The sequence below is a fragment of the Anser brachyrhynchus genome (assembly GCF_964034855.1).
Source record: "Anser brachyrhynchus genome assembly, chromosome: 2".
Classification (NCBI taxonomy): Eukaryota; Metazoa; Chordata; class Aves; order Anseriformes; family Anatidae; genus Anser; species Anser brachyrhynchus.
In genome coordinates this window covers 3,642,252-3,670,146 of record NC_137695.1, presented here as the reverse complement: position 1 = coordinate 3,670,146, position 27,895 = coordinate 3,642,252, and the positions used below count along the sequence as shown (strand labels likewise).

Sequence of the window (27,895 nt, the reverse complement as noted above, 5' to 3'; positions counted from 1 at the left end):
TTGGGAAGCATCAGAGAAACAATGCTTGATTAGGATATGCCTATCCATTCAGAAAGCTTCCCTTACAGGCGTGAGGCTAGAAAATGTCTAATTAAAGTTCATTCTGTATAATTTGAATATGTTTTGTGGCTTATCTGAAACAATCTGTACCATTTCTTTATGCTTGGCCAGGTGCTGAGCTTGGAATTCTTTTGGTTTGGATAAGCCAGAACATTTGAATGTATTATTTCCCTTCTGCAGACACTCACGCACTCCTTTTGTTGTTATGGAGCCTAATTATTCAGATCCTTCTTCGAACTTCAAATTGCAATATGTAAAGGCAAGGAGCTGCAAAATCATTTTGGTTGAGAAATAAAACTGTATTTGTTAGAATATACTTCTTAGTCAGCTGGTAGCGTTAACAAAAACTTAGCTGTTTTTTGGATGATTTCTTAGCTGTATTGATGAAAGGAGGAAATCTTATAGTTACAATCACAGTTTGACTTGAGTTGCACAGGGTATTCAGCACATAAAGTTAATGACTACTTTAATTTTGAGTGTCCATTATTGTATGTTTCAGTTGTTATATACATGACTGTCTTCTTCTTGTCTCGTGCATCTGCTTCAATTTTTTGACATGATGCAATTTTGAATTTAAAGCTCAAAATAAAATTTTGAAGAATTCAATCTTTTCTTTGTAGATCGTATGGCTCTGACAGTGAAAGTGATCGCAGTTACTCCAACAACCGAAGTCCCAGTGAAAGCAGTGGGTATAGCTGAAAATGTCTTTGATTGAAACTGTATTTAATAAGTTTGTCAGTGTTATGTTTAAAAACAGAACTGTTCTGAGGATGTCACAAGTGAAGTTGAAGGATGTTTACTGAGCTAGCTGAAACTTTACCATTTATCAGTGAACTCACTTGACTGACTATACTTAAGGAGAGAAGTACTGAAGCTCAACTCAACTGTTTTTTATGTCAAACGCTACTTTTACAAAATAGAAAAAAAGGGTTTTATTTCCTCGAATCGGATTTTCCAAGCCATGAATGACACTTAGGTGAGTTTGCTGACGCCACTTTTCTCGGTGCAGCAACCAGTACTGTCTTCAAGTATGTTTATAAACACCTTAAGGCTTTCTGCCTGTTACTGTTCAATACGTTAGCAACTATAAAACTGTGAAGAACTTCTTACAAAGGCTGGCATTTCTAGTTTATTAAAATGTTTTTTTTAGAGCTGGAAGGTGGGTTCCATGCTGTCTTGTGTGACTGTTGCGTTATATAGAGTGTATATACAGCAGCTAGTTGATGAAAACAAAGACTGCCACGATGTCTTAATCCTTCCTGTGCTGTGGTGTTACAGAGGTCTGCTCAGAAGGGTGAGGTTACACACAACAGGAATTGTCAAACTGACAAGCAGCGAGCGAAAGTGTGATGAGTTAGTTTTGATCTCAAAATCCAACCTGTCTAAACTTTTGCATTTAAAAGCCAAGTTTGTGTTAAATTGCAGCGTTCTTTAGAGGCTAAAGAAGTGTTTCTGAGCGGTCCCACTTAAATTCCTACGGCAGCGCTTGGCGTACTTCAACACATTTTGAAGTTGAATGGTGTAAACTTGAATATGAGTTTGTTCAAAACACTTCTTAAAAACGTAAGCGATAAGTTTTGAGAAAATAAACCATAATGGTTCCTTTATAAAATGTCTGTAGATGTATCCCATTTGCCAGAGGGAATATCAGTGTGCAGGTCCTGAATTATGTATTGTTAAAGTGAAATGACTACGAAAATACTGGGATGCCTGATAAAGTGTGGAAAGTACTTTCCAAGCGAAGTTTAATACCAAAAATGACTACATGTTACAGGTAAATGGCTTGCAAAAAACATAGACTTAAAGCTGAAGAGCGTAATTTTTTTGCAATATTCTGACTGAGTCAATTTAAAATCATTTATAAAGTTTTTCAGTGTTTAGAAAGTTGTATACTAAGAGACCGTTTTTTAATGGCATAATGTCGTACCCTGAAAAGCGGGGTCTGTAGTAAAAACAAAAACATACTAACGTAGCTTTATTAGAGCTAATGAGTACTGTTGTACTATAACTACTTTCGTTACTGACTTTCTGTAATACCTTGAGATGCTTTAGTTTTCTTGAATGTTGTCAAACCTTGAAAATGACTTTTTAATCTCATCAGGACCCAACAGCTTTGAAAATAAAAAGTAGTAATTTCTTGCTTAGACATCAATTCATACTGTTTTTTTATTGAATTAAGCTACTCCGAATTAGCTTTTGGTACACTTCTGAAACATGAAAAGAAAGCTCAAAGTGAAATCTGAAGACTGATGATGCCCTGCACGTCTGTACATGACCAGCTAAATAAGACATTTGTGCACAGGTTCCTAAAACGGAATCTGTCACACAGTTTTCCCCCTTTTTAGAAGAACCCAAAGTCCTGAACTTAAACTCCTGCGCTTGTAATTCAATGAAAAACTGCTTGCACGTAGTCCTTTCAAATCAGTATTTTGTAAGGTTCTTATAAATGTACTTAATGTTCAAATGCATTACTCAAATCAGTATGTTTGCAGATTTCTTTTTGAACGGTAGCAGCCATTTCAGAGTCTCAAATAAATATTTCTTTGCTAACTCAAGGTAACGTTTGTCACAGTTCCGTAGTTTTAAGTAATTTGTTTTTTCCCCTACAGAGAAAATAGCACTAGTGGGCTAGTGGTGTAACAAAAGTTACAAACGTAAGCGTTGTCACTCAACGTTTCCTCAAACTAAATTGCTCCAGAATCTGATTTTGTCACATTTCAGATCTAAGTTGATTTTTTTTAAGGCCAGGAAAAGGTAGCGAAATAGATATATTGTCAATCAATTGTAGTTGTCCAGAATCGCTGCAATGTTACCGATGTCTATTTCGTATCTTGAATTAAAGCTTTATAAAGAAGTTCCATCTGGTAGATGGCTGGGGAGGGATGTGAGGGAAGGGGGGGAAGTATTTTTACTTGGTGAGTTCTGTTAAATTGTGCTTCAAATAGAAAATGCACCACGGAGCTGGTTTTCTAATGTCGGTCTGTTTTTGCAATTTTGTTATTCAAAAGTAGTTGCTGTTTGTAAAATAAACTTTTGTACATATCTGCAAATGCTGTTTTCTCTAAATCTGGAAAAATCCATTTGCTGCTTGAGGGAAACGTACAGGAAAATGAGAGATGCGCTTCAATTTCTGTAGCTGCTTGTCCCTTGCAAGACTGCAAGTTGTCTTTCCTTCTCCTGACCTAGATAGAGAACAATTCCTCTGCAGGACTCCGCACTAGGTTTACGTAATAGTCATCGGAGGAACAAATATTTTGAAATTTCGAAGTGATTTGAGGTCTCGCCGTTTCCTCACGGTACATGACAGTTTCTTACCCTTTGTGAACAGATACACTTAACAGATCTTGGCGGAAATCTCTGAATGTGCGGAGTTTAACTGCCCTGCTAAATATTCTTTCCCAAATTTACATTCCCACATCGTTTCCGTAGCACATGGGAGATGTGGTGTCGGTTGAAGTCAGCAGATGTAATGGCTCAGCACGCTAATCCATTAGTCTTGCAGACCTTCTGTTCCAGGGAAACTGGATTTCATTGGATATGCCAGCTCTGTCCTAATGGAAAGATGAATTGCCTTGATCTAAGGTTTAAAAAATGGATTTCCTTATGGGCGAGGGCAAGCAGAGGTGTTGCCCTGTTTAATTTAGGCCTCAGCATGATCCGGCTGACCTGGCATTTCCCAGACATGGGAACATGGCTTTGGGGGAGGCAGCACAAGAAACTCCACTCAGGAGAAAGAAGTAACACCAGGTGATGTGAGCCGTAGCAATAAAAGGTGTAAAAATGGGAATTCAAGGTAGGGAAAGCCTGAGGGGCCACCTTGGTTTGGGAGGGAAGATGGCGGACGAAATAGCAGAAGAAATGTCAGACAACTTGTGTTGCGCTAATACGAAACAGGTTTCCTCTTCCTCGTTGTCGGAGAGTCAGCCTCGCTCGCTTTTGCGTGCAAAATGTTCCCTTCTGTGCCTGAGCAGCCGTGGGCCGTGCAGAAAGCGGACAGCGGAGCAGCCCAGGGGCTGCGGGGCTGCTCCTGCAGAGGTCGAGCTGTCCCCTCCTGCGGGCTGGCGGCAGGGCGCTGCGCCGTTAAAAAATAGGGTAGGTGCCACCCTGCTACGTCCTCCTTGTTAAGGGCTTTTTCCTATTAAAAAGAAAAAAAAAATCTTAATCCTGTAGTGTATTACTTAGCTCTTGCTTGATTATAACAGGGGTTTGGGATGGGGGAAACGTGTTTTAAATCTGGTTCCGAAGGTCAGGTCTGTGTTCCTGGTTGTTTTGGCAATAGGCTCCCTGCCGCCCAGCACCCGGAGTATTGTTGTGGGGCAGCTCCGCGGGGCAGGCGCGCCGCCTCCAGCTGCAGGTAACGTGCTTTCCTCCGAACTTGTCGAGAATAAGAAGATAACAAACGAGCTGCCTGGCTGCAGGGCTGTCGATCAGATGAGGAATTGGTTTGCACAAAGCATGCATTTACAGGGCCCCGGCATAAATGCAGCTTTCCTACCATATCTACACGCAGGGAGCCTTCGCTCCTGCTCCCGTATCGCTTTTTAAACAAGGGTTATTTGCGTTGTCGCACTCGAGGGTAAGAAGCGTTTGAAGTGCTCTTTCTGAAGATCACCAAGTATCTGGCGGTGGATTAAATTTCTCTCGATGGCTTTGGTGGTGCGTGATGATCACGCTTACAGTTGGGAGCCGAGCGCAGTGTTTAGATGACCTTGAGCTGCACTCTGTGATCCAGCTGGTGTAATTTCCAAACCCAGCGCTGCCTGGGATTTAAATCACGAGGAGATAAAGCTCTGCAGGCTCCACCTCTACTTAACGTCCATATAAATACATTTCTTTTTTCCATACGGTTGTGAAACAGTCATGGTTTTCCCTGGTTTTGAAATGCTCGAGCAGAGCCTGACTGTGGGAAGGCAAAACTGTTAAAAAATCCTAAACCATTAAAGGGACCCGACCACGGATTTAATAAGGTCTGCCTGGCCCTCTGCGATGGGACTGCGCGCACGAAACCAGCCTCTGATTTATTTTTCGGTTTGTTTTTAATGGAAGCAATATTTCACAATTGCAGCAGAGGCACGAAGACTGGGGGGGGGGGGGGGCGTCGTTAATTTGGCATTAATTGCTGCTTGCTGTGATGTGAGCGTGCCCTTGAAAGAGCACGGTGCTGCCCCAAAAAAAAACAACTCTCCTTACTCCACCAAGGGGCGGACGGGGAGAGGGAGCGTTCCCCACGGATGCTCCCCGGAGCACGGTGGAGGCCGGCAGGGAGCTGGAGGACGATTTGGAAGGTCTTCGGAAACGGGAGAGGGTGAAGGGGCTGCTTCCAGGAGCAACGCCCTGCCCTTTTGGGAAGGGCCCGGCAGAAATACCTGCCCTACCTGGCACCATGAAAGCTTTTTTAATCAGCGCTCCCATACCGGCTGAGATCAGAGGCAGCTCTGTACGGGGAGGCCGCTGGTGTTTGTCTGAAAGAGCCGAGGGCCTGGATGTGGCCGTGGTGATACCCGAGCTGCAGGTGCACCAGGAGGAAAAAAAAAAGAGCCAGGAAAAAAATGGGATCCTTCAGAAAAGTCCCCTGGCTTTTGCAGGAGCTGCACATCCCCATTGTAATACCAGCACCCCAAAGCACGCGTGCGTTTTCTGTCCCTGTTGTCCCCTTGTGCTTTGAGGTCTGCAGCCTCCTCTGGTGACAGTTTCCACCGTCTAAAGAAAACACAGCAGGGGGGAAAATTCATTCTCTATGCTATAACGTGCAGTTTTGGTAACGTTAGGAGTGTGCTTAGCTCTGGTTTGGGGAGAAGTAGTGAGCAATTCCTTAAACTAAGGGAGAAACAAAGCCAAGAAGTAAAAATAAATAAATAAAAACTAGTGAACCAGCTTTAGCTATGCCGAGCGTGCCTCCTGATGCTGAAATCCAGCTTGTTTTGATCTGCTTGAGTGACAGGGCTCCTCTACACCTCCTGCAGCAAGCTGCACGCATCCCGCTCTTGTTTTCCATCCCCAGCCATAGCATTGAACAACTGCCCTGCTGGAAATGGGGGGTGCCTGAGCTCCCAGCCCCAGGGCCCTCTCCTGCTGCGGGATGTCTCCTCCTGCCCCGGGCAGCATCCCCTTTTTTGGGGTAAATCACGCAAGTTCCCATCCCCCCTGTCCGTGAAATGGGCCAGCGCTGGGGTTCGGCAGCTGCAGTGCCAAAACCAGCCCTTCCTTGAACTTCTGTTTAAAATAAATAAATAAAGGTATTTTCTGATGTCCGAAGCTCTTTTGCTGCTGCTGGAGCCCATCACCACTACTTCCTGAGGTCAGAGAAGGAGAGAAAATGACCTTTTGGGAAGCGTTGTGCCAGCCCTGCCCCGCTCTGCTCCCGCAGATTTGTGCCCTGGCCTTACACAAGCACCAACTTTTTCCTTTGTTTCCACTGAATTGCAGCCTATTTTTTCCTTTTTTTTTTATTTTTTTTTTCCCAAGCCATTTCTCTAATGTGTCAAAGCTTGTTTTGAAGTCTCAGCCCATCCTCCCCAGTACTGGAAGTCCCTCCCGGCTCGCTATCGTTTGCAGCTGTAATAAGCGAATTCGCTATTCATGCAAGTAATTATTAAAAAAATATTTTGAGCGGTACCAGGCCTGGGACGGCTCCCCGGGGACTCCGGGGCTGTGTATCTCTCCGGTTTCATGGCGAAGTGTAAATAACTCCTCCAGCAACGTTTTCCCCCCGGCTCCACGTCACCGGGTCCCTGCCACCCCTCCGGTGGCAGCAGCGCGGCCTCGCGAGCGGCGCTCCCCTCGGTTTTAACTCCCCCGTGCCAAATCTGGGCACGGTTTTTGATAAGTTGCTCTGGGGCTTAATTCCACTTCGTAATAACGAGCTGAAACTTGGCTCTGGCTCGAGCTTGTCTGACCTGAGCCGGGGCTGCTGGAGCTTGCGAAACGTCGCCCCGAGGTGCCCGGTGCCTGCCGGTCACGCTCGGGCGCTGCCTCTCAGCTCCTTCAGCTTTGGAAAGCTGAGCGTCCGTGCACAGTCCGACAGCTCTTACTGCTGCTTTTAGCATTAATATAAAACTGTTCGTGTACTTCATGTTCCTCTTCCTCACCCCAGAAGTTTTTGTCGGGGGGGACCGTCTCCCACGGCCATCGGTGTCAGCGAGGGAGGGACGCTCGCTGGTTTTCCCTGTTCGTGCCCGGTTTCTCTGCGCAAGTATTTACTGGACGAGATGGCTTCTGGCCTCTGAGCTCGTCTTTCCCACTCCCAATCCGTAGCCCTAACGGGATGGAAAAATTCCCCATGGATTCCATTCCATTTGAGCCACAGGGGACCGAAACTACTTAGAAATGAACGCACCTCGCATGTACCTGCTTTGCCGCTCCGCCGAGCACCTGCCACAAGCCCAGGAGCCCACAGCCCCATCCAGCCTGGCCTTGGGCACCAGGTGGGGTGTCCCGAGGGCACAAATGTCCATCTAAGGGACAAGTAAGGATCTGTTCTGAAGAAATAGGTAAAAATTAGGGTGTGCTTGGAGACCAGTGTGCTCGGAATGGGCCAGCAGGCAGCCCAGGCACGGTGGGGCTCATTTTTGGCACGCAGCATCCCGCAGCCCTTCGCTTCCCCAGCACAGGCTCCAACCCGGGGTGAAGTTTTCCCAGCTCCCTGGAGATGCTCTTGACTTATAAATGCAGCTCTGGGTATTTCCTGTAGTTCTTAATCTTGCTAATTATTTCAATCAAGGTGTCGGTTGCTAACTTCCTGCCTAATGAAATGCCGCCTCTCGTCCTTCGCGGTGTGAAGATGCCTTTGAGCCGCCAGCCCCGTGCTGGGAAGACCCGCGCAGCTCTCACACCTGGCTCCTCGGCAAGCAACGCCGGGGCTGGAGGTGACTTTCCTCGCCAGGTTTCTGGGCGATGGATGGGTGGAAAGTCACCTTCGCGGCGCGTGTCCGAGCTTTGTGGAAGTTCAGTCCTTGAGCGTGCGCGGCGCGGTGCCGGAGCCGCTTCGTGTGCATTTTGGTAGGGGTCGGGATGAGGACTCCGGCTCATTTGTAGGACTTGATGGGGTCTAGTTGGGGTAAGAAGTCATCCGCCTGCATCTGGCTGGACGTAGTGATTTTGGTCTTTTCCAGCCTGGATGATTCGGTGAGTTGGGAGAACCCCGCAGTTTCCTTCTCCATCCGGATGTGTCCTTCTGATTTTGGCTAACATTTTATCCATCCCAAGAGTCTGCTTCCAGCAGCAACAGGAGGAGACGATGCTTCAAGAGAGCAGGCCAGGCAATACCTGCAGCTCATGCCCCCCTACTCCCCCAGCGGCAATCCTCACATTGCAGGCACCAACGAGGAGCAGCCTGCCCATTCCCTCTGGGGTCTGCAAGCATACTGATGGCCCGAGCATTTCTCCAGCATTTTTTGAGTCCATGAACGTTTCTAGCTCCTGTGGCAACCTGCCACCTAAAGCACACCTTGGCCACACATTGAGCTGGCAACCGGGATTTCAGCTGTAGCTGCCAGCTCCAAGGCATCACATAAGCGTGGTCTGGACTTCTTTCCTCCTGATGCTTTGCCGTATGCATTCCTGTACCAAAATTCGTTTGAAACTTTTGCATCTGCTTTTGCATTTATTGAGGTCCTCGTGGGGTCGCTCACCATCCCTGTGGCATTTGGGGACACCGGGAGGGCTCCCCTGCGAGCGTGAGCTGTGGCTGTGCTCCTCACCCACCGGCTTGCTGATGAGGATGGCGAAGAACCCCAGACTTGGTGCCGGCCAAGCCTTCTCCATCCTGAAAAGTGGCCACCGAGCCCTGCCTTCTGCTTGCCGACTTTTATCCAGCTGCTGAGCAATAAAGGGGCCTTCGGTCTTGTCCTGCAGCAACTTGTTGTCTTTAAAAGTCTTCTCAAGGGTGTTAAAAACAACAAATATTTATAAAATCCTGTGGTTGTCCCACCTAGAATCCACATACATTTCCATGGAAAAAAAAGGCAAAGTTTTGTTGAATTCACATTTGGCCGGCGCCCTGAATGCAGCAGGAGTTGTTCGTGCAGGGAAGCAGTAGCCAAAACTGGCTGGAGACAGGTCTGGTGGGAGAAAACAAATATTTCTTTCCCCAAAATGTCAAAACTGCCAAGTCGAGTTGTTAACGGGGAGAGCTCCTCCAACACACCAGCAGCGAGGACAGCTCGGCTCGGCCCGATGCACCCAGAGCAGAGGCCTCAATCTTTAAACCTGCAGCTGAGCGACACTCAAAAGAGCTTTTTTCCCCCCAATACCTGACCCGGTGATGCTCTGTCCCTCTGCTGTAACACCCCAGGGACGAGCAGGAGCAGCTCAAGAAGCGGGGGGATGCCGGCTGGGCCCCATTCCTGCCCCTTGTGGCACTTTTGTGTCACCCACCTGGAAAAACCCCAAACCCGGGCCTGGGGCTGCCCCCAGAGCTGCGGAGGGAGCAGAGGAAAAGAAGTAAGGTGGAAAACCCTCTGCTTTCAGCAGCACCTTGAATCAGCACAAAAAGCAAATCGGTGACTCCACGATTACTTTTCCAGGGGTAAAACAAGCTGAATGTTTTTCAGGAAATCTGGAAGCGGGGTGTGTGTGGGGGGGGTTCCTCCCCCTTCCTCCTCTGAGCAATTTTTCCTGTAATATTTCGGTCTTCTCATCATTCAAGGGTTTTAAGTAAACTTCCTCATGCTGGCATCGTGGCGTATAAAAAGCAAACCTAATTATTACGGAATTTGTAGAAAACAGGGCCCGCAATCCAATAAGAGCTCCTCTGGGAGCCGAGCCCCGGCTGCGGCTGGCTGCAGCAGCTCCCTGCGGGGGGGAGCGATGGGGTGCGGGGGGGGGTGCCTGCAGTCCCCTTCCCATCCCCGCCAGCCCAGGAGAAAAGGGCCTTCGGGGTGGGATCCTCACCCCCTGAAAGGAAAATAAGTGTGAGGGTCGGGCTGAGGTGGAATGCACTCAGCGGGGTGAACCCTACAGCGTTTTGGGGCCAACCCCACAGCATTTTGGGGCCAGCCCTGCAGTGTTTTGGGGCCGGGTGCCGACCTCCTCCCCGCCTCGGACCGCAGCCCCGGGTGGCCTTGGCGAAGCTGATCCGGTGCCGTTCACCTGCAACCGCTTAAATAATTTTATTATTATTTTTTTTTTTTACCCAGTTTGGAGTCAGGAAAAAAAAAAAAAAGGGAAGAATTGGGGTCAACGCGAAGCGGCCGTATTTCAGCCGTCCTGTGAGAGCTCGTCTGCTCGCTGTGGGTGTTCTCGTTGCGAGCGCCGAAGCGGGCGACGTTTTCCCTTAGTAGGGCAGGATCCGCGCCGCGGCCCTCCATGAAAGGGCCATAAAAGGGCAGCGCTTTCGGCGCGACCCCCGGGGCCTCCCGGCCTCTCCGGCCGCGTCCCGCCGCGGTGCTTCGAGCCCCGCCGTCCTCACCCGAGCGCCTCCTCGGCTCCTTCTCCTCTCGTGCCTTTTGTTTCGTCTCTCTCCTCCTCCTCCTCTCTGGAGGCTACAGGGAGAGAGGCCAGAGAGCCTCCAGGAATGTTCTTGCTTTCCCTATTTTTTTTTTTTTTGTTCTTCTCTCTCTCTTGGCCTGATTTGATCCCTTCTTTTCCATAATCTGCGTGGTGCCTGCCCAGAAAATCAGCTGCTGAGTGGAACCCGGTTGCTGAGCCGGCGATACGCCCCCAGCCTCCATCCCGCATCCCCCAGGCCTCCATCCCGTATCCCCCAGGCCTCCGTCCTGCATTCCCCCGGCCTCCGTCCCGCATCCCCCCGGCCTCTATCCTGCATCCTGTTGCTGTGCCTGGGCCTTCATTTAAGGTTTATGATGACCTTATGGGGTCACTGGGTTGCCATCTCACGGCCCAGCGCGAAAAATGAAGAGCGGGAGCAGCAGGAGGTGTCCCCTCGCGGGCACCATGCTGCCTCGAGGTGGGCTGGGACCCAAGGCTGCCGCCATGTCACCAGCACCCCCCTGCCTCTGCTCCTCACCCACCGCCACCTCCAGGGCTTCTCTACTGCCGCTGCACCCATGTCCCAGCGTGGGAAGTGACCCCGGGGCTGGGGTGCCTCTGTGGTGTGCTAGGCCCCGTTACCCTTCTGTTGGTCAGTGAGGGTGCGCACAAGGCCCTGATGCCTCCACACCTTCCAGATCCTTGCACCACGAGCGTGGAGCTACCCCTTCAGAGACCCCAGCAGACGACCATGAGGGAAAAAAGCCCCCAGGAGATAGACCAGGCGGGGCGCAGGGCGCCCTGTCTGCCTAAATCCACCCGGAGGTGTCTCCTGCCTTGAGGACGAGGAGCAGAAGAGCTGCGAGCGGGTTCAGAGGATACCTACACACCATGAGGACGACCACGGCCTTCCCCTCACGCTCCCCATCCCACATCGCCCCCAAACCCGATGGAGTCACCTCTGCCATGCCACAAAACCACCCCACTGGGCCGGCTGGGCTCTGTGGGCAGAGCTGGGAAGTTGCTCCACCAAACCCCACGTAGGGCAGCGTTGGCCAACGGAACCAGGCGTGCTTCATCTTTTAGGAACGTTGCTCTCATACTACGGTTTTTCACCCAAAAGTGTCGCTGGCGGTGCCCAGAGGACACATCCCCTTGCGTTGGTGGCCATGGCCACCATGGGCGCAGCTTCTCCCACACCGTGGAGGAAAACCCACAGCTGGCAAAGGCAAGGAGCCCAGGTGAGGGGTGGGGTCGGCATCCCCCTAAAGGGCAGGAACCCCGTAAGAAGCCCACCAGCACCACTCCAGGGCTTTGTATGGCCACCACGTGTCCCCCAGAAGCTGGTGGAGCTTTTGGCAACGCGGCCAGGTTAGGGGACACGCCGTCCAGGCCATGCTTTCGTCCCAGGAAAAGCTTTTTGATAGGGGAGAAGCTCTGCTTGCTTCCACTGGGATTGTTTTCCTATAGAGCGGAGCTGAGCGCAAGACGGGGGGAATTAAAACCAAAAACGAACTAACTAAACCCAGGAAGCCGAGCGCAGGCGGGACGTGGCCGCGGCGACGTTGTGCGCGGAGCCGAACACATCTGGAACAAGTTACGGCGCACGGCAACCCGAGCGCGGCCCAGACAAGTGCAAGACGTTACGGCATTGCCGCCCGCGGGGTGGGACGGGGGGAAAGGGGCCGGGGACGTGGGATGGAGGCACAGCAGCCCAGGGGGTTTGGGGTCACCCCTCGGGGGTCCGCTGCTGCCCCCATGGAGGTGTTGTGCGGTGGGGGGACCAGGATGGGGGTACAGGGGGAACCATGCAGGCCTAGGGGCAAAAGAGCAAAACCCCGCTTGGGACACATGGGGGGCATGCCGCTCCCCACCCGCGACCCCCCACTCCTAAAAAGCACCTTAAAAACCCAAAAGCACCTTAAACCCCACGCCCCCCCCGACCCCAGACCCCTCTCCACACCCGGAGGATCCCTGTTGCATTTCCACGCTGGCAGGAGAGCTCTCCACACCCCCATCCCCCCCCCCTACTTTATTTTTATTTTTTTTTAAGAAAACTGAGCTTGCTGCCCCCCTGCACCTCCCCAACTCACCCTTTCACAACCCAAAACCCTCTTTTTTTATATATATATATATATTTTAAATCTTTTGAGGCCGGACCCCTCCATGGTGCCTCAGTTTCCCCCTCCGGGATGCTCGCGGTGCGTGGTGGGGTCTCCCCGCGGGGGGCACGGGGGGAAAGAGGGGGGTCAGGGGAGGCTCCTGGGGGGTCGAGGGGGGTGAAAGGTATAGGGGGGGTCCCGGGGGGGGCTGTATGGCGGCGGGGGCCTGTGCCTTTAAGGGGGGGCAGCGGCGGCCCCAGCTGATGCTGCGGCTCCAATCAGCGGCCCAAGGGCTCTTGGCAGCCGGAGCCGCCGCCGCTCCGCATTCCTCCGTTCTTCCCAAAAGGGGCTAACATGGCGATGGGCAGGATGAGGTGAAGGAGCGAGGGAGGAGAGGAAGAGGAGAGGAAAAGGGGGGAGAGCAAAAGGGGCGAGAAAAAAAAAGGGCGGGGGGGAGAAAAAAAAGAAAGCGGGAAAAAAAAAGGCGAAACGCTGAAGAGGGGAAAGGGGGATGCGAGCAGGGCTGGCAGCGCGGTGATTCCCTCCTCCCTCCGAAAAGGGGGAAAAAGCAAAAAAATATAAAAAAAAAAAAAAAAAAGGCGGAAAAAAGAAAAAGGAAAAAAAAAAAAAGGCAGGGAAAAAAGGCGGAGGGGAAAAAAAGCAGATTAAAAAAAAGCGGCGAAAAAAAAGGCAGAGAGAAAAAGGAAAAAAAAAAAGCGAAGCAAAAAAAAAGCGAAGGGAAAAAAAAAAGGCAATAAAAAAGCGAAGGAAAAAAAAAGGCAGGGGAGAAAAAAAAAAGGCAAAGAAAAAAGAAAGGAAAAAGAAAAAAAAAAGGAAAAAGAAAAAAAAAAAAGGCAAAGGGGAAAAAAAAAAAACCAACAAAAAGCCACCAAGCCAGCAACCCACCCAACCCACCAGCTCCTTTTTTTTCATGGAGAGCACAAACCCCAGGCAAGCGGAGGAGGACCGGGACTCCTTTGCGCGGAGACCTTTGCATCAAAATGGTAGAGCCTGCGCCCCCCCCTTTCCTTCCCCCCCCCCCCCCCTTTATTTTTTTTTCCGGCCCCCCCCCTTTCCTTCCCCCCCCCCCCCCCCCCCCTTTCTCCCCCCCTCGGTTACTTCGCAGGGGCCCTCCCGCAACTTGCCCCGGCGGAGGCTGGGGGGGGCCCGGGGGGGCTCCGAGGGCGAGCTGGGGGCTGCTGCATCCCCTTTTTGGGGGGGGGGGGGCGAAGGGGGGGGCTGCGAGCAGCGCACCCCCTTTGCACCCCCCCGAAACGGGCCGGGGGAGCTCCTTTTGGGGGGGGGGGGGTATTTTTATTTTTTTTGGGGGGGGGGGGGAGGCTGCTGCTGCATGGAGGCGCCCCCCCCTCCCCCCTTCCCTGGAGCGCAGCGCGGAAACGGTCTGCGTTTGGCTTTAATTGCGGGATAATTAATCATAATAATTAATTAACCCCCCCCCCATCCCGCATCACACCCAGGCCCCCGTTTGCATGGGGGTGCCCTGAGGGGTGGGGGGGGCACGGAGGCTGCACCCCCCCCCCCCGGGGTGAGGCCCAGCACCCATGGGCCGGGGGGAGGCCGCTCGCCCTGCTTGGGTGTAAGGGGGGGGGGGGGGGGGAGCTGGGGCTGGGGGCTGTGGGGGGGTCACTGGGCAAAATGGGGGGGGGGGGGGGGACTGGGAAAGTTTGGGAGCCCTCCCAGGCTGGAGGATCCCGCGACGCTGGGAGGCCCGGGGCTCCCTCGGCGCTTTGGGTTCCCGGATGACTCCTTCATGTTGCCGAGCCCCCGCTGCGGGTGGGGGGCACCCAGCGGCCACCCCCCACCCCCCCCCCCGGCCTCACCCCATGGGGAGCTGCTGCAGGGCTCCCCCCCCCGCTCCGCGGCACCCTGGCAAAACCCCCCATTATTTCCGTGCCGTTAAAAATAAATAAATAAAACAACGACTAGCGATGGTAATAGGAACGCGGCGCGGAGGTGCGTGGCGGTGACCTATTTTCGCCAGCGGTGGTTTTCTTTTTGGGGAGGGGGGCAGCGAGCAGGCCCTGAGCTGGATTCGGGGTGGGGTGGGGGGGGAAATCCCTCGGGATGCGCCCGGCGACCTCGCCGTCCCCAAAAGCGAGCGGCTGCGGGGTTGCCCCCGTGCCCTGGCTCCGTGCCCGTCCTAACAGCCGGGGTCACCCCGGGCGGCTTTCGGGACGCGGCGAGGGAAGCGCCGGCCCTTGGACGTGCCGGGGGGGGGGATGCCGGAGCCGGCCTTGCCCTCGTGAAAATCCCGTTTGCATCAGATCGGGCCCCCAAAACCGTGCCTCTGTCCCCCGGGATGAGTTTGGGAGGTTTCGGTGGTCCCCGGCGGTGCAGATGGGGACGGAGATGCCGGAGCCCGGCTGGGTGGGGAGGGCGAAAAGTTGGGGACCTGACATTTTTCTTCACGTCGAGCTGGAGGGGAACATGCTCGGCAGAGGGGAAAATCCTCCTCGTCGGAAGGAGGCTGCTTGGTTATTCTTATTTTTGTTCCCGGCCCGAGGTGCTGCGTTAGGGTTTGGGCTCGAATTGCCGGGGCGAGCAGTGGTGAGAGCTGGGGGGGGGGGGGGGACCACCCCCAGACCCCGAATCCCACCCAGCCTCGGTGCTGTGGGAGCCTCAGCGGAGGCAGGAGGCCGGGGTAGAGGCTGGCTGCGTGTCAGGTGCGGGACCGGCTCCTCCGTGGACCTTCTGGGGGAAAAGGGGCACAAAGCCGGGGTGCGCAGCCCCTCGCACGGGGACGTGGCGGTGCCTGGGCCCGACAGCTCTCCGCGCGGAGGCAGAGTCCAAGATTTTATTTATTTGTATTTATTTTGGCCTCAGTGCTGTTACGTTTGCTTTGCCCCCCCCCACCCAAAAAAAAAAGAAATACGGAGCATCCGTAGGTCCCCTCGCTGCTGTTTGCGTCCTGGCTGTCCCCAGCGTCCCCGCCGAGGGCACCAGGGAAGCTGGGGACAAGCTGAGGATGGGCTCAGCACCAACAGCGCTGCCATCGACCCACTGCAGGATCCGGCCCCCGCTGGCAAGGCGTCCCCCATCCCGTTCCCTTCCGTCCTCCCGTCGGGGACACGTGGGGGCCTCGTCCCCACGTCCCCACCGCTCCAACCACCTCATCCAGCATTCGGACACGGGGAAGGGCCGGAGGCGTTGGCACCGCTGGGGAGCACGGGGGGCCTCGCAGCAGCCCGTTGGCCTCCCCGGGCGGGCAGGGGGGACGGAGGGAGCGGAGGAGGCCCGGTTGTTGAGGCCGGGTTCGGGGCTGAGCTCTGGGAAGGGCTGCGCCCAACCTTTAACCACCGCGCCGGCAATTTTGCGGTCTGGAGTCGGGCTCGGGGAGCGCCGTGTTTTTAGCCGCAGGAGAGCAAATCCCAGAACCGCCGGGGCCGGTCGGGGCGCGAGGCGAACCTCGGAGGTGTCGAGGGAGAGACCGCCGCCGCGATGCGGGGACGTGGGGGGCACCTGCGATCCTCAGCTCCCACCTGCGAGGGTCGGGGACCCTCGGTGGCACCCCCCCGGTGTGGCACGGGCAGGGGTGCCGTTGCCACCCGCTGCCCCTTCATTCCACGGAGCCCGCGTGGTGCCCGATTTCTGGGGAGATTTCGACCTCTTCTCCGCCAGTTCTGGGGCTGGGACGCGTGGGGACATCCGTGGGGGTCCCGTAGGGGGGATGCTCGCCTGCTCCCCGTCCCCGTGACCCCGGTGCACGGCGCTGCAGGGCAATGCGTGCCGCGGCCCCGCTCGTGCCAGCACCTCGCGCCGGGGCTGGGCAGCGGCTGGATCCGGCCCCTGGCGCAGCCGCTTGGCCGGCAGCCCGGCCGGGGAGGTTAGTGCTGGGGTTTGTCCTCGTTTCCTCCCTTCATCTTCCCTCCGCTTGTTTTTCTCGGGCTGGGGAGGGAGGCAGGCGGCAGCTTTGCGTGTCCGTGTGTCCCCCACACCCTCCTCTTCCTCTTTGGGGTCCCCTAATCCCACCCCCCCCAGCCACCCGGGGGGCTCGCGCTTGGTGGCGCGGAGCGTGTCCCTGCCAAGGGGGTCCCCTCTGCAGCACCGAGATGCTTTTGGCTCTGATATGCAAGCAGCGGGTGCCCGGGGGACCCCACATCTCTGCTCCTCTCTGGGGTGCCCCCCCCCCCAGCATCACCCCCATGGTTTGGTTTCACCGGTTTGTTGGGGCCGATGGTCTGTCCGTCCGTCCGCCCTTACAAAGCATCGCTGCGGCTTTGCAGCTCCGTGCGCGAAAGAAAAGCAGAAGGACGCCCGGAGGGTTGAAAAAAAAATAATAATTTTATTTATTTATTTTTAATACAAAAGCACAAACGCAACCAGCCCTTAAGCGGCGGCTCCTGCTCCCCTGCGCCGGGGCCCCTCAACCCGGCCTCTGTGCGAGGCCCAGCCCCGGGGACGGGGGAAGGACCCGTCCCCGATCCTTGCTCCAGGACTGGTTCTGCTGCCCTCCAGGCTGCTCCCTGGAAATCGTCTTTGAACCAAAGTGATGAGTCTGAGGGGAAAAGAAACCGAAGGGAGGGGAAAAGAAGCCCCAAAAGCATCCGTCTGTCTCCAGCGTGGGCTAATACACTTCTTTGTTGGCTCTTGGGGTGGCACAGAGGTGTTTTTTGGGGTGCCTGACGCCCCGAGGTGGGACAGGCGCTGGGAGCATCGCTCCCCCACCCGCACGCATCTCCTGAAGCCACGGGTCGGGACCTGCCGTTGCCGAACATCCTCGCCCAGCCAAAAAATCGTCCTGTATCCAACCAGGCGAGCCCAGCGACCCCTACGAACACCTCTGCCTTCCGTCTGGCTCTACTCGGGGTGGCCTCGAGCATCTCCACCGTTCCCAGCATCCTTCAAATCTTAGGGAAAACACAACCCAGGGAAGGGACGGCGACGTGAAGGCCGTCGGTGGTTTGGGACCGTGCCCACCTCGTGGCCCCGCAGCACCCCGCGGGCGGGATGCCGGCGGTGGGCGCTGCGAGGCGGCCGCTGGGGCTCTGCCTGCCGGCAGCACGGCCGAGCTATTGTTTTCCCTTCCTGCTTGTTTTTCCGGACGTCCTAGTGAAATCCTAACCCCCCCCCCCCCTCTCGCAGCGGCTCCCAGCGAGGTCCCGCTCTGGGAGGGCACGCAGCGGGAGCGACGCTCCGGCAGCTTTCCAACCCCGTTTATCCAAAAAATTGGGCAGGAACGGCACCGGGAGGAGCTGGAGCCCTGCTGGAGGTAGGGGACAGGCGAGGGAGCGGCGCGGTGGGGAGAGCCTGTCCCACCGCCGGGCTTCCGTGCATGGCCGCGGTCCGAAATCTGGTGGCTTCTTGGGTGTTTCTGGTGATGTTTCATGGCTTTTGGGGGGCGTTTTGGAGGTGTTTCTTGAGTTTTTGGTGGTATTTCTTGTTATTTTTCGGCTGCTTGTCCTAGGGTGGCTTTGTTGCCAGGATTGTCTCGTCGTATTTAACTCCCTGGCCTCAAACCTACAAGGAGAGGCTGCAGATCCCCTCCGAGGGTGCTGGAATTTGAGGGTGAATCTCGGGGATCGAACCCCAAAGCGCTGGCACCTGGGTCAGCACTGATTTAGCGCCGTGCCTTTGTGCCATTTGAATTCTGCAAAAATGTGGGTTTAATGCTCTTCCTTCCTTGAGCAGAAGTCTGGGCGCGCCATTACGTAGGGATCCAGCGAAGCGCCCTCTCCCCAAAATGCAGCGTTGTCCAAACTGAAAATAGGACAGGTCTTTATATATGTATTTATTTTTTGATGAGCAAGTATAAACAGCGCCCTGAGCTCCTTATTAAAGCACTTTTCCTACGTGCAATTTAATACTTAAGGTCAACGTTAAACGCTTCGGCGGGTGCAAATGATACCCAGAAGCAGGCTGCAGGTTTTCACGGGAGAGCTGAGTTTGGGGGATTTTCAGGGAGCTGAAAAATATTAAGGAAATTCCCGAATTAGTCTCGCAGCCACCTTTTGCGCTGCGGTGCGCGTGTGCAAGGGGGGTGTTTAAATAACCCCAATGCCTCTGTGGTTCTTGCTTCCTCACGGTGGCCAAATTTTGGCTCCCCGCAGTCCGGCGAGCATCAGCATCTGCAGTTCCCGCCTCGCCCTTATCTCCTGCTCGCATCCTGGCTCCTGTGTCCAGCCAAGGGGCAGCAGCGAGTTTGCTTTGAAGGGGAAGGAAGGAAACGGGGGCTTGTGCGCGCGCAAAAAAAAAAATAATAAAAAAAATAATAATAATAAAAAAAATCCATCGCCATCATAAAGCCTGCGCGCGGCGGGCCCCCCGCTCGCCCCCAGCATCCTCCCCACGGGCTTTTTCGGGCCGGGGCTTTGGCAGCGATGGTTGGAAATGCTCTTAAAATAGAGCCGGAGGGAAGCGTCCACGCGGGGGGGCCGGCTGCAGGCGCCGGCTGGCCCGGCGGGGTGGGGATTTCGTGGCCACGCCGCTTTCGAATAATCTTGACGGGGCTTTGCTCGGTGCCGGGGCTCAGTGGCAGCGCCAGGTGGTTTGGTGTTAGCCCCGGTTGGGTTTGGGAAGAGGGTGCAAGCGTCCTAGGGGATGGGGGGCACCCAGAATCGGGATATGGGGTTGGCGACGCAACGTGGGGCTCGCTCCCACCACGTGGCACCACGTTGGGCCTCTTGCGAGGCTAAACGCCGAGCCGCCATCGAGCCAAGGCAGTGATGGCAAAAGTGGGGTTTTTAATGAAAACAGATACGTGTATTTGCAATTAGCCCGTGGGAAGGGGCTGCGGGATCGCCCCCCTTGTGTCTACGTGGCCCCGGGGGGACGTTTGGGGACGAGGTGGGGATGTGACCCCCGCGGGCGCCTCGACGCCGCGGCTCGGGGCTTGGCTGGGGCGCCGGCTCCGGGCGAGAGCACGAAAGCATCTGAGAGCAATAAAGAGCAAAAAACCCTCCCGCTGACAGGCCCGGGCTGAAGTCACCGGCGGGCCGCGGCCAAGACACGCATTGTCCTCGCCGCTGCTGGGACTGATTAGAGCCGCCTGGCAGGACCCGGCGCTGGGTGAGGGGTCAGCCCCTTTTTGCCAAAAACGCCTCGATCCGGAGCAAAAAGCCAGCTTTTGTTTTCCAGGCTGGGCTGCGACGCCGTCCAGAGGGCCCCATTTCCCCTGAATTGCCCCCATTTCTCCGCCCGCGCACCTCTGCCGGCCTCGCGGCGTCCTGTGTCGGGAGCCAGGCAAGGTGCACACCGGCGTCGTGGATGCTGGAGGAAAAAAAAAACAGAATTTAGGGGTTTTTGGAGCAAGGTCAAGGCGGGAGAGTCCCTGGCAAGCAGCAAAGTGCTCAGTTGAGAGCTTGCTGTTTCTTCGACGTTCGTGGTGATTTTTGTTATATCATCTTTTGGCCGGCCAAATTCCTCTCGTCGGCGCGTCGTTGGGGTTGGAAAACGGGGACGGACGGATGGATGGGGGGACAGACGGATGGATGGGGGGACGGACGGATGGCTGTTCCATCTGGGATGCATCATTTTGTCCCAAATACACCCACAAATCCTCATTTTCCCACCTCCTTGCCCCGCTCCAGGCGGCGGAGCTGCATTTTTCCTCCTTTTCCCCAGGGCGTGAGCGCTTGCTGGGGCTGCCCCGCGCCGGGGCCGGGGAGCCGCTGGGTGGTTGCGGAGCAGAAATTCCGAGAAAATGAAAAATTTTAGCAGGGAGGAGGAGGGATGTTGTTTGTTTGTTGAGAAAACAAAGAAAACACCCATTTTTTATTATTCGAGCAGTTTTTTTTCGTGCGCTTTTGCCTTTGGCTCACAAAAAAAAGGACAAACAAAGTGCGTCTTGCTGGAATCCGTCTGTTGATCAAGAACTGCCGTTTGTCCCAGAAATGAGTGTCAGCCGAGGAAGTCCCATGGAGCAGGAGGTGCAGGATGAAGCTGCCCCTCTGCCTCCATCACTGCACCGCATCCCTGCGGCGGGACCGGGCGCGTCCACGGGGCCGGATCCGGATCCGTCTGCGCAGGTCTTCTTGGGTGCAAGAAGAAGCAAGAAGGGAGCAGGGGGAAGAAAAGCTGGCGTCCCCGTGGGACAGGGGATGAGGGTCCTGGGGGTCTGTGCTGTGGAAAATGTTTGTGGGTTGAAATAAATACCAGGCAGTACCAGCAGTGATGTTTGCAGCATCTCCCGGCCCGGGGCTGCAGCTCCCAGACTTGAGTTTTATCAGGTGCTGCCTTTCCCCGGGCAATTAAAAGGAACAGACAGGCAAAAAAGGGATAGAAAAAAAATGTGTAGGTTATCCTGATGAGTCCTGCTAAAGTAACTGCCAACGTGAGCCACAGCATGTAGTGTAATTCGGTAATTTCTTTCAAGGGATGCGTGCTTGACCGGGATTTCGCTCGGGGTGGAGTAGGGTGAGGTGGTGGAAGAGCCACTGGGTTCGTCTGCGTCTGCCCTGACCTCATGGGACAAGGAGGAAGAGGAGGAGATACAGCCCAGGGGCTGCTTTCTGGACAGAAAACCCACATTTGGTGGATTTTATGCAATAATGTTGCGGAAGTGGAGAGGTTTCAAGTCCTAATTTCTTCCTAGCTGGGGGGGATACATCTCAGCCAGCGCCTAAAGTTGGTGAACATCCCCTCTGGGGAACCCCATCTGATTCAGGAGGTTGAGGACATCTGGAAGTGTCCCCTCTCTTGTGCTGCATCTTCTGTCCATGAGCATGGAGGGCTGAGTCATGCTTTGGCCACCCCCACGTGGTGGTGGGGTGGTCAGGGTGCCTCCTGCCCACGTTGAAGGGCTGTTGGCAAGGGCTTGTGTAGCTTCAGCCTGCCCTTACGGTGAGTTTTCTCCTCCTTGGCTGAGTCTGACGGACTCAGATGGGTGGTGGAACGGCGTGGTTGGGCCCGGTGGTGGGGCTTCTTGTGTGATAACTCCCAAGTTTTTTGGTTGGCGTCTTCAAGCTGGGCCTGGTGGTGGAGCTTCTTGGTTGGAGTCCCCAAAAGCAGTCTGGTAGTGGAGGATTTTGGCTGACATCTTCAAGCTGGGCCTGGTGGTGGAGGTTCTTGGTTGGTGAAGGCAAGTTTAGCCTAGTGGTAGAGCTTCTCAGTTGGCCTCTGACATGGGACATTTGGACAGGGATGGGTGGCATGGCTGGGCAGTTTTTTTTCCTGAGGAAAGAGCCTTCCTGAACACTTTTATTTCCTTCCTCCCCACAGCTGATAGTCGAAAAGACGACTGACTACCCTTCAGCCGAGTACTCCCTGGTGGAGGATGTAGCCCTCCACTTCACGTGTTTGATGGACAGACTGAACGAGCAGCGCCTCTTTCAGCCGGACCTGTGCGACGTGGACATCGTGCTGGTGCAGCACAAGAGCATCTTCCCGGCGCACAAGGGGGTCCTGGCGGCCTACAGCCAGTTCTTCCACTCCCTCTTCACCCAAAACAAGCAGCTGCAGCGCGTGGAGCTCTCGCTGGAGGCCCTCACCTCCCAGGGCCTCCAGCAGATCCTCAACTTCATCTACACCTCCAAACTCCTCGTCAACTCCTGCAATGTGCAGGACGTGCTGAACGCGGCCGCCGTGCTGCAGATGAACAACATCGCCTCCTCCTGCCAGGACCTCCTCGACACGCGCTCGCTCAGCCTGGCCGCCGACATGGCCCTGCCCGCCGAGGGCTGCGCCGGCCCCCCGCCCTACTACTGCGAGATCAAGCAGGAGGTGGACGCCCCCCACCCCAAAATCTACGCCCGGGAAGGCAACGACCCCTACTCGGTGCGGGTGGAGGACGGGGCGGGTGGTGGGACACTCCCCGCGGGGCCGGCCAAGCAGTACTACAAGGAGGAGAAGGATGGCGGCCCCGGCGCTGTCTGTAAGATGGAGGGTGAGGAATCTGAGGAGGACCTGGACAGCCAGGGCTCCTACAACCGGGAGCAGATCATCGTGGAGGTGAACCTCAACAACCAGACCCTCAACGTCTCCAAGGGGATGGAGGGGAAGGCGGCCGCCAGCGAGGCAGCCGTGATGGGGCGGCCCGATGGCGACGGGCGCGACACGGAGGAGGACGGGGAGGAGGAGAATGAGGAAGGGGAGGAGGAGGAGGAAGAGGAGGAGGACGCGGAGGTGGGGGAGGAGGAAGAGGAGGAGCACAGTGAGGAGGAAGACCTGGAGGAGACGACAGAAGAAGAGGAGGACGAAGATGACGATGAAGATGCGTCGGAGGTGAAAAGAGAAAAGAGCGGGCAGCCCCGCAGGGGTAGCCGAGCATCCAAGGCCACCAAATCCACCATGGCCACCAGGTCGCAGGAGATGGCCAAGGCAGAAGAGGAGGAGGAGGAGGAAGAGGAAGGGCAGCGAGGGAGGAAGAGGAAGAAGGAGCAGGACGGGCTGGGCCAGAAGGTGAAACTGGAGGAGAAGCAGCACTACCCGTGCAAGAAGTGCCCCCGAGTCTTCAACAACCGCTGGTACCTGGAGAAGCACATGAACGTCACGCACAGCCGCATGCAGATCTGCGACAAGTGCGGCAAACGCTTCCTCCTCGAGAGCGAGCTGCTGCTGCACCACCAGACCGACTGCGAGAAGAACATCCAGGTGAGCCAACCCGGCGCCATCCCACTGGGGGGGGGACATCCCACCATGGAGGGGACATCCCGCTAGGGGAAGGGCATCCCACTACGATGGGCATCTCACCACGGGGATGGATATCCCACCATGGGGGGACATCCCGCTAGGGGAAGGGCATCCCACCACTGTGGGACATCCCACTGCAGGGATGGACATCCCACAAGAGGGGACATCCCACCATGAGGCGTCATCCCACCACGAGCTGGGACATCCCACCACGGAGGGGACATCCCCCTAGGGAAAGTACATCCCACCACGATGGGACATCCCACCTAGCATGGAGAACATCCCACCCACCTACACCCTGGGATGGGCTCCTGCTCAAAAATACTTTTGACCTTGCTGATGGCACGTGGTTGACCGGAGGGACCCTTGCTCCTCCCATAACTCGTATTTAGGCCTGGGGGTTCCCACGGTGGCATGGGACTGGTGGATTAGTGCTGGAGGACTGTGATTTCCCTTGGCCAGCTGGGTGGAAGTGGGGAGTAACTTCAGGGGAGTAATTTTTCTTTGGGTTTATTCAGTTAATCTGCATAAAACATTGCGAGCCCCTAATGGAGACGCACTCCAGCCGGTTCCACCCAGGCTTAGAGCAATTTAGCCTAATTCAAAGAACTGCTGACATGAGTTGAAGTAGTTGTAATCTGCCTTTTGTGCTTGTTAGCTCGCGTATTAGGAAATTTGTGAACCCACTTGACATCTGCGCGTGGCTCGGGCACAGCATGGCCTTCACCTAGAGCTAACAGGATCTTCGTCTGCATGTGCAAATCGCCTCCGTTAAATCAGTGCAATTTGGGGAGGGTAGATAGGTGTCCCAGTTGAGCAGCAAAATTACACATTCCTGCAGAGCCCTCCAGCTCGTCTTCTGATCCCCAAGGAGCAGTTTTGCACAACGCCACTGCTACAAATAAAATAAATCATGTCTTCTGTGGGGCTTTGCACATCGTCCTTCCCATCAAGCAGTGGGATTTTAAATGGTCCTGCAGCCCTACTGGGGGAAGGGAACACGGCCCAGATGCTGCTGAAGCCCTTTAAGGCTTGTATCCCAAATAAAATGGGTGATGGAGCCATTTGGGGTGTCTTTCTGAGAAATTCACGGGGCTGAGGATGCTTTTTTTGGATGTGTTTGTGTTCACTGTCCTGGGACCAGTGAGAGCATCTCCAACACCCCCTGCCCGCGGGCTTGTGGCTGGTTCGGAGCCTGTCGTAAAGCAATTCAAAGTGGGTTTTCCCAGAGCGTTGCTTCATGCTCTTCTGCTTTCCTGCTGGGTGACATGGGGCTATCATCCTCCACCTCATTGCTTTTTTTTCCTCTCCCCTTTTTATCCCTTTTCCAGGTCATTTCAGAATAGGGGGAACCGCGGCTGTCCCTGTGGTGACTTCCCTCAGCGGAAAGCTTGGCTCATTACCTTTTACTTAGTGAAGTGTTTTTAATTTTATAAATAGAAGCCAAATTCACTCAATTTACTCTGACAATATTGAATAACTTTATTAATATACTGTGGAATTGTTTCTGGATGGAAATGAGATTTTTTTTTCAACTCTACGCCTATACCGGACAGGTTTTATTTCTTGTTTTTAACCACATCTGTGGAGGGACTTTTCCTCTTATCCCATCCGTGTCAGGTGCTCTCTTTTGCTGACTAGTGCCCAAATCTCACCCATGAGCTTTGCTCCCTGTGAACGTTTCCCATCACCAGCCGTGGCCCTGCAGGCTCCGTAGCAGCTTTCCGGCCACCTGAAAAAGGATTCAGCCTTCGCTTTGTCACGTTGGATCTCAGAATCTCTTTTGGCCGTCTCCAGTGTGGTGTTCCTCTTAACTTGCCAGAATTGATCTTATTTGCCTTGTCTTTTGCCTGAGGGTGCAGGGCTCTGCCCTCGAGGCAGCTCGGTGGCAGCCGGGGGCTTTCCTTCATCTCCCGCTTTCTCTCTCTCTTTAATTTTAATATTTCCCTGCAGCCTTTTCCTTTTTAAGTGGAGGAATGTGGAAGTTGTCCTGAAACATCTCTTAGAGCAGAGATAAAACTGTTCCGATCTGTAGAAATATTTACTTAGAAACGGCAAAGCTCAGAGGACTGCTCGTGCTGAAATTCGGGCCTGCCAAGATGAGGAAGGCGAGCGCTGGGAATGCCTCTGTGACCCTCGTCGTGCCTCCCAGGCACCTAAATATAAATAGAGACACTGTGACTGCATGACATAACAGTATATTTTCCACGGTTCTGCAGCCTCATAGAGTGCAAAATTTGGATGAAGCCCATCAATGAGCTCCTCGGGGTGGGAGGAGGAGGTCGAGGCCGCGTTATCTGCGCTTCTTCAGGCCCCGCCGTGAACCCCCAGGGGTTTGCTTGGCCGTGCTGTTGCCAGATGGCTCCTAGGCATCAATTAATTATTTTTCTCCACACACCGGCGAGCTGAAGAGGCTCTGGTCCTGGTTGGACAAGAGGAGGATGAGTATCCATGTCCATTGAGGCTCAGTAAACAGTTTTGCCCTGATTTAGGCAATTCCCAGCCCTTCCTCGTACGGGGATGTGAGCTGAGCTCGTGTGGTAGCCATGGGCACGTGGTGAGAAGACGACTGCAGCCCGTGCCAGAGGTGAAAAAACAAGTCGTGGCAGCCAAGGTTACAGCTTTTTCTGGCAGTTTTCTGAGAAACATCAAACTTGGTGGAGCTGGAAGGAATCTCTACCATGACTTTAAGGGGGAGACTTTGCACATGCTTAAAAACGTCACGGCGTGGCGTTGTGTTGTATAAGTGAACAGGTTTTGGGGTCTGCTTTGGTCCATTAATGACCGTTATCTGAATTAATGGGTATTAATAGAATGTGGGGATTAATGGATATTTTCAGAGTTTACGGATATTAATTCAATTTGGGGGATTTTCAGAGAACTCAGTGCTAAATTATCCAGAATACCTGCCAAGGACTGAAGTCATTCTGCCCTGTCTTGGGCCTCTCTTTTTTCCCATATCCCTTGCAGCCTCCTAATGCTGAGATAGTGGTTTTTTTTTGGATATAAGGTCGTCATTGTGTGCAAGCATGCAAAGCATCATCCCAACTAGGGATGAGCCCCTGGTGCAGGAGGCAATGGGTATGGGAGTCTTCTCCACCCATTGTCTCCCTTGGAAAGGCATCGCCCCCTTCCCCATCCGGTGGATAGAAATTTGAGTTTTGGAGATTTTTGACCGACGAGGTCTGGAGCAGACTTGGTGTTGTTAAATTGGCTTTAGGTTTTGTTGATGACGTTGTCTTTCAATGAAGCAAAACCTCAAATGCGGCCATGCCTCGGGACGTTCCCCTGCCTCCCTGCCCAGCCCCTCTCTCGTTGCAGTGCGTGACGTGCGGGAAGGGCTTCAAGAAGCTCTGGTCGCTCCATGAGCACAACAAGATCGTCCACGGCTACGCCGAGAAGAAGTTCTCCTGTGAGATCTGCGAGAAGAAGTTCTACACCATGGCCCACGTGCGCAAACACATGGTTGGTGAGTGCGGGAGGTGCTGGGGCCGCGGGAGGTCTCGTTAGGGTGCTCGTCTGGCGTTCCCATGATGAAGGGCGTTTTTCTATTTCGGCCGTGTTGGGAATTTAGGGCTGGGCTAACTCTTGGTGAGCTTTCTGACAGCAAACAAAGGCATTGAGACTTGCCTTTTTTTTATCCTGCGGTGCCGGGTAGTTAATGCTGAGCGTGTGCCTGCTCTGTACAGCTTGCTTTTGGAGCAGTTCTCTGCTGCAGAGCAGGCACGGCACCGGGGAATCTCATTTATTTTATTTAACCAGAAAGAAAAAAAAAAAAGGCTTCAGAAGTGATCAAAGGAGGGTTTGAAGTGTAACCATCCTTCCCTTGTAAAAGAGGATGAGCCTGCGCCAGTGCTGGGCTTTGAAAAGCAAACTGCACATGGCAGCGCCAGTCACGTCCCTCAGGCTGGCTGCTGCTCCAGGCGCCAGAAAGGACCAAAAAAGGGATTTTTTTGCAGGCAGCGAGGGGGGTGTCCCACACTGGGTTGTTTTAAGGAGAGATCTGAAGGACAGGGGGCTGTTGGTGAGCCCCAAGATGTGTTCATGGGTGGCACGGTGCTGCTGTGCATCTTCTCAAGATGTTTTTGGGTTGGCCGTGGTTGGGCACCAGTTGTGGGGTTTTGGGAGCTGTCACGGGACTGTTGGAGGTGGATGCATGGGGAGGGCGTGTGACGCTGCTCGCCTTCGCTCCAGCTCACACCAAGGACATGCCCTTCACCTGCGAGACCTGCGGGAAGTCCTTCAAGCGCAGCATGTCCCTCAAGGTCCATTCGCTGCAGCACTCGGGGGAGAAGCCATTCAAATGCGAGGTAAGGTCCCTTCCCTGGGAAGTCATTTTTTGGCATTATTTTAGGTGGAAAATCTTGATTTTTGTGCTGCTCGCGCACGCTGCCGATTGGGCAGGGGTGGGACAAGACGCGGGGGTGTTTGAGGTGCTCATTGTCTGCTTGTCCTCGCCCTGCAGAACTGCAACGAGCGCTTCCAGTACAAGTACCAGCTGCGCTCCCACATGAGCATCCACATCGGGCACAAGCAGTTCATGTGCCAGTGGTGCGGCAAGGACTTCAACATGAAGCAGTACTTCGACGAGCACATGAAGACGCACACAGGTGAGAGAGAGCTCCTGGCTTGTGGGATGGGGAGCGATGGGGTGCGGGTGGCACAGGTGGGGTTGGAGGGGAAGGATCTGGCCGCCGCTTCTCACCCGTGCCCCCCAA

At 54.5% G+C, this 27,895-nt stretch overlaps 2 protein-coding genes and 1 long non-coding RNA gene across 11 annotated transcripts in view; 2 read left to right on the top strand and 1 right to left on the bottom strand.

The window, feature by feature from the left end:
* Positions 1 to 3,110, top strand: part of NKTR (natural killer cell triggering receptor) — a 41,409-nt gene extending 38,299 nt beyond the window's left edge. For all 6 annotated transcript variants that reach the window (XM_080579581.1, XM_080579579.1, XM_080579582.1 and 3 more), the window contains one exon: positions 681 to 3,110. In XM_080579581.1, the coding sequence (XP_080435707.1) occupies positions 681 to 759 (79 nt within the window). In that variant the 3' untranslated portion in view covers positions 760 to 3,110. The remainder of the gene's footprint in view (positions 1 to 680) is intronic.
* LOC308189515 lies at positions 2,663 to 12,422 on the bottom strand. The gene is made up of 2 exons (XR_013946421.1): positions 6,677 to 12,422; positions 2,663 to 5,760 (listed from the first exon to the last, which is right to left on the bottom strand). It is a non-coding gene; the product is annotated as an uncharacterized lncRNA (long non-coding RNA).
* A 461-nt stretch (positions 12,423 to 12,883) lies between these two features.
* ZBTB47 (zinc finger and BTB domain containing 47) overlaps positions 12,884 to 27,895 on the top strand; it is a 29,752-nt gene continuing 14,740 nt past the window's right edge. For all 4 annotated transcript variants that reach the window (XR_013946387.1, XR_013946388.1, XM_080579542.1 and 1 more), the window contains exons 1-5: positions 12,884 to 13,594; positions 21,768 to 23,138; positions 26,499 to 26,646; positions 27,372 to 27,487; positions 27,643 to 27,787. Coding sequence is in view for 2 of the 4 variants with exons in the window: in XM_080579542.1 (XP_080435668.1) it covers positions 13,592 to 13,594; positions 21,768 to 23,138; positions 26,499 to 26,646; positions 27,372 to 27,487; positions 27,643 to 27,787 (1,783 nt within the window). In the remaining 2 variants the exon portion in view is untranslated. The remainder of the gene's footprint in view (positions 13,595 to 21,767; positions 23,139 to 26,498; positions 26,647 to 27,371; positions 27,488 to 27,642; positions 27,788 to 27,895) is intronic.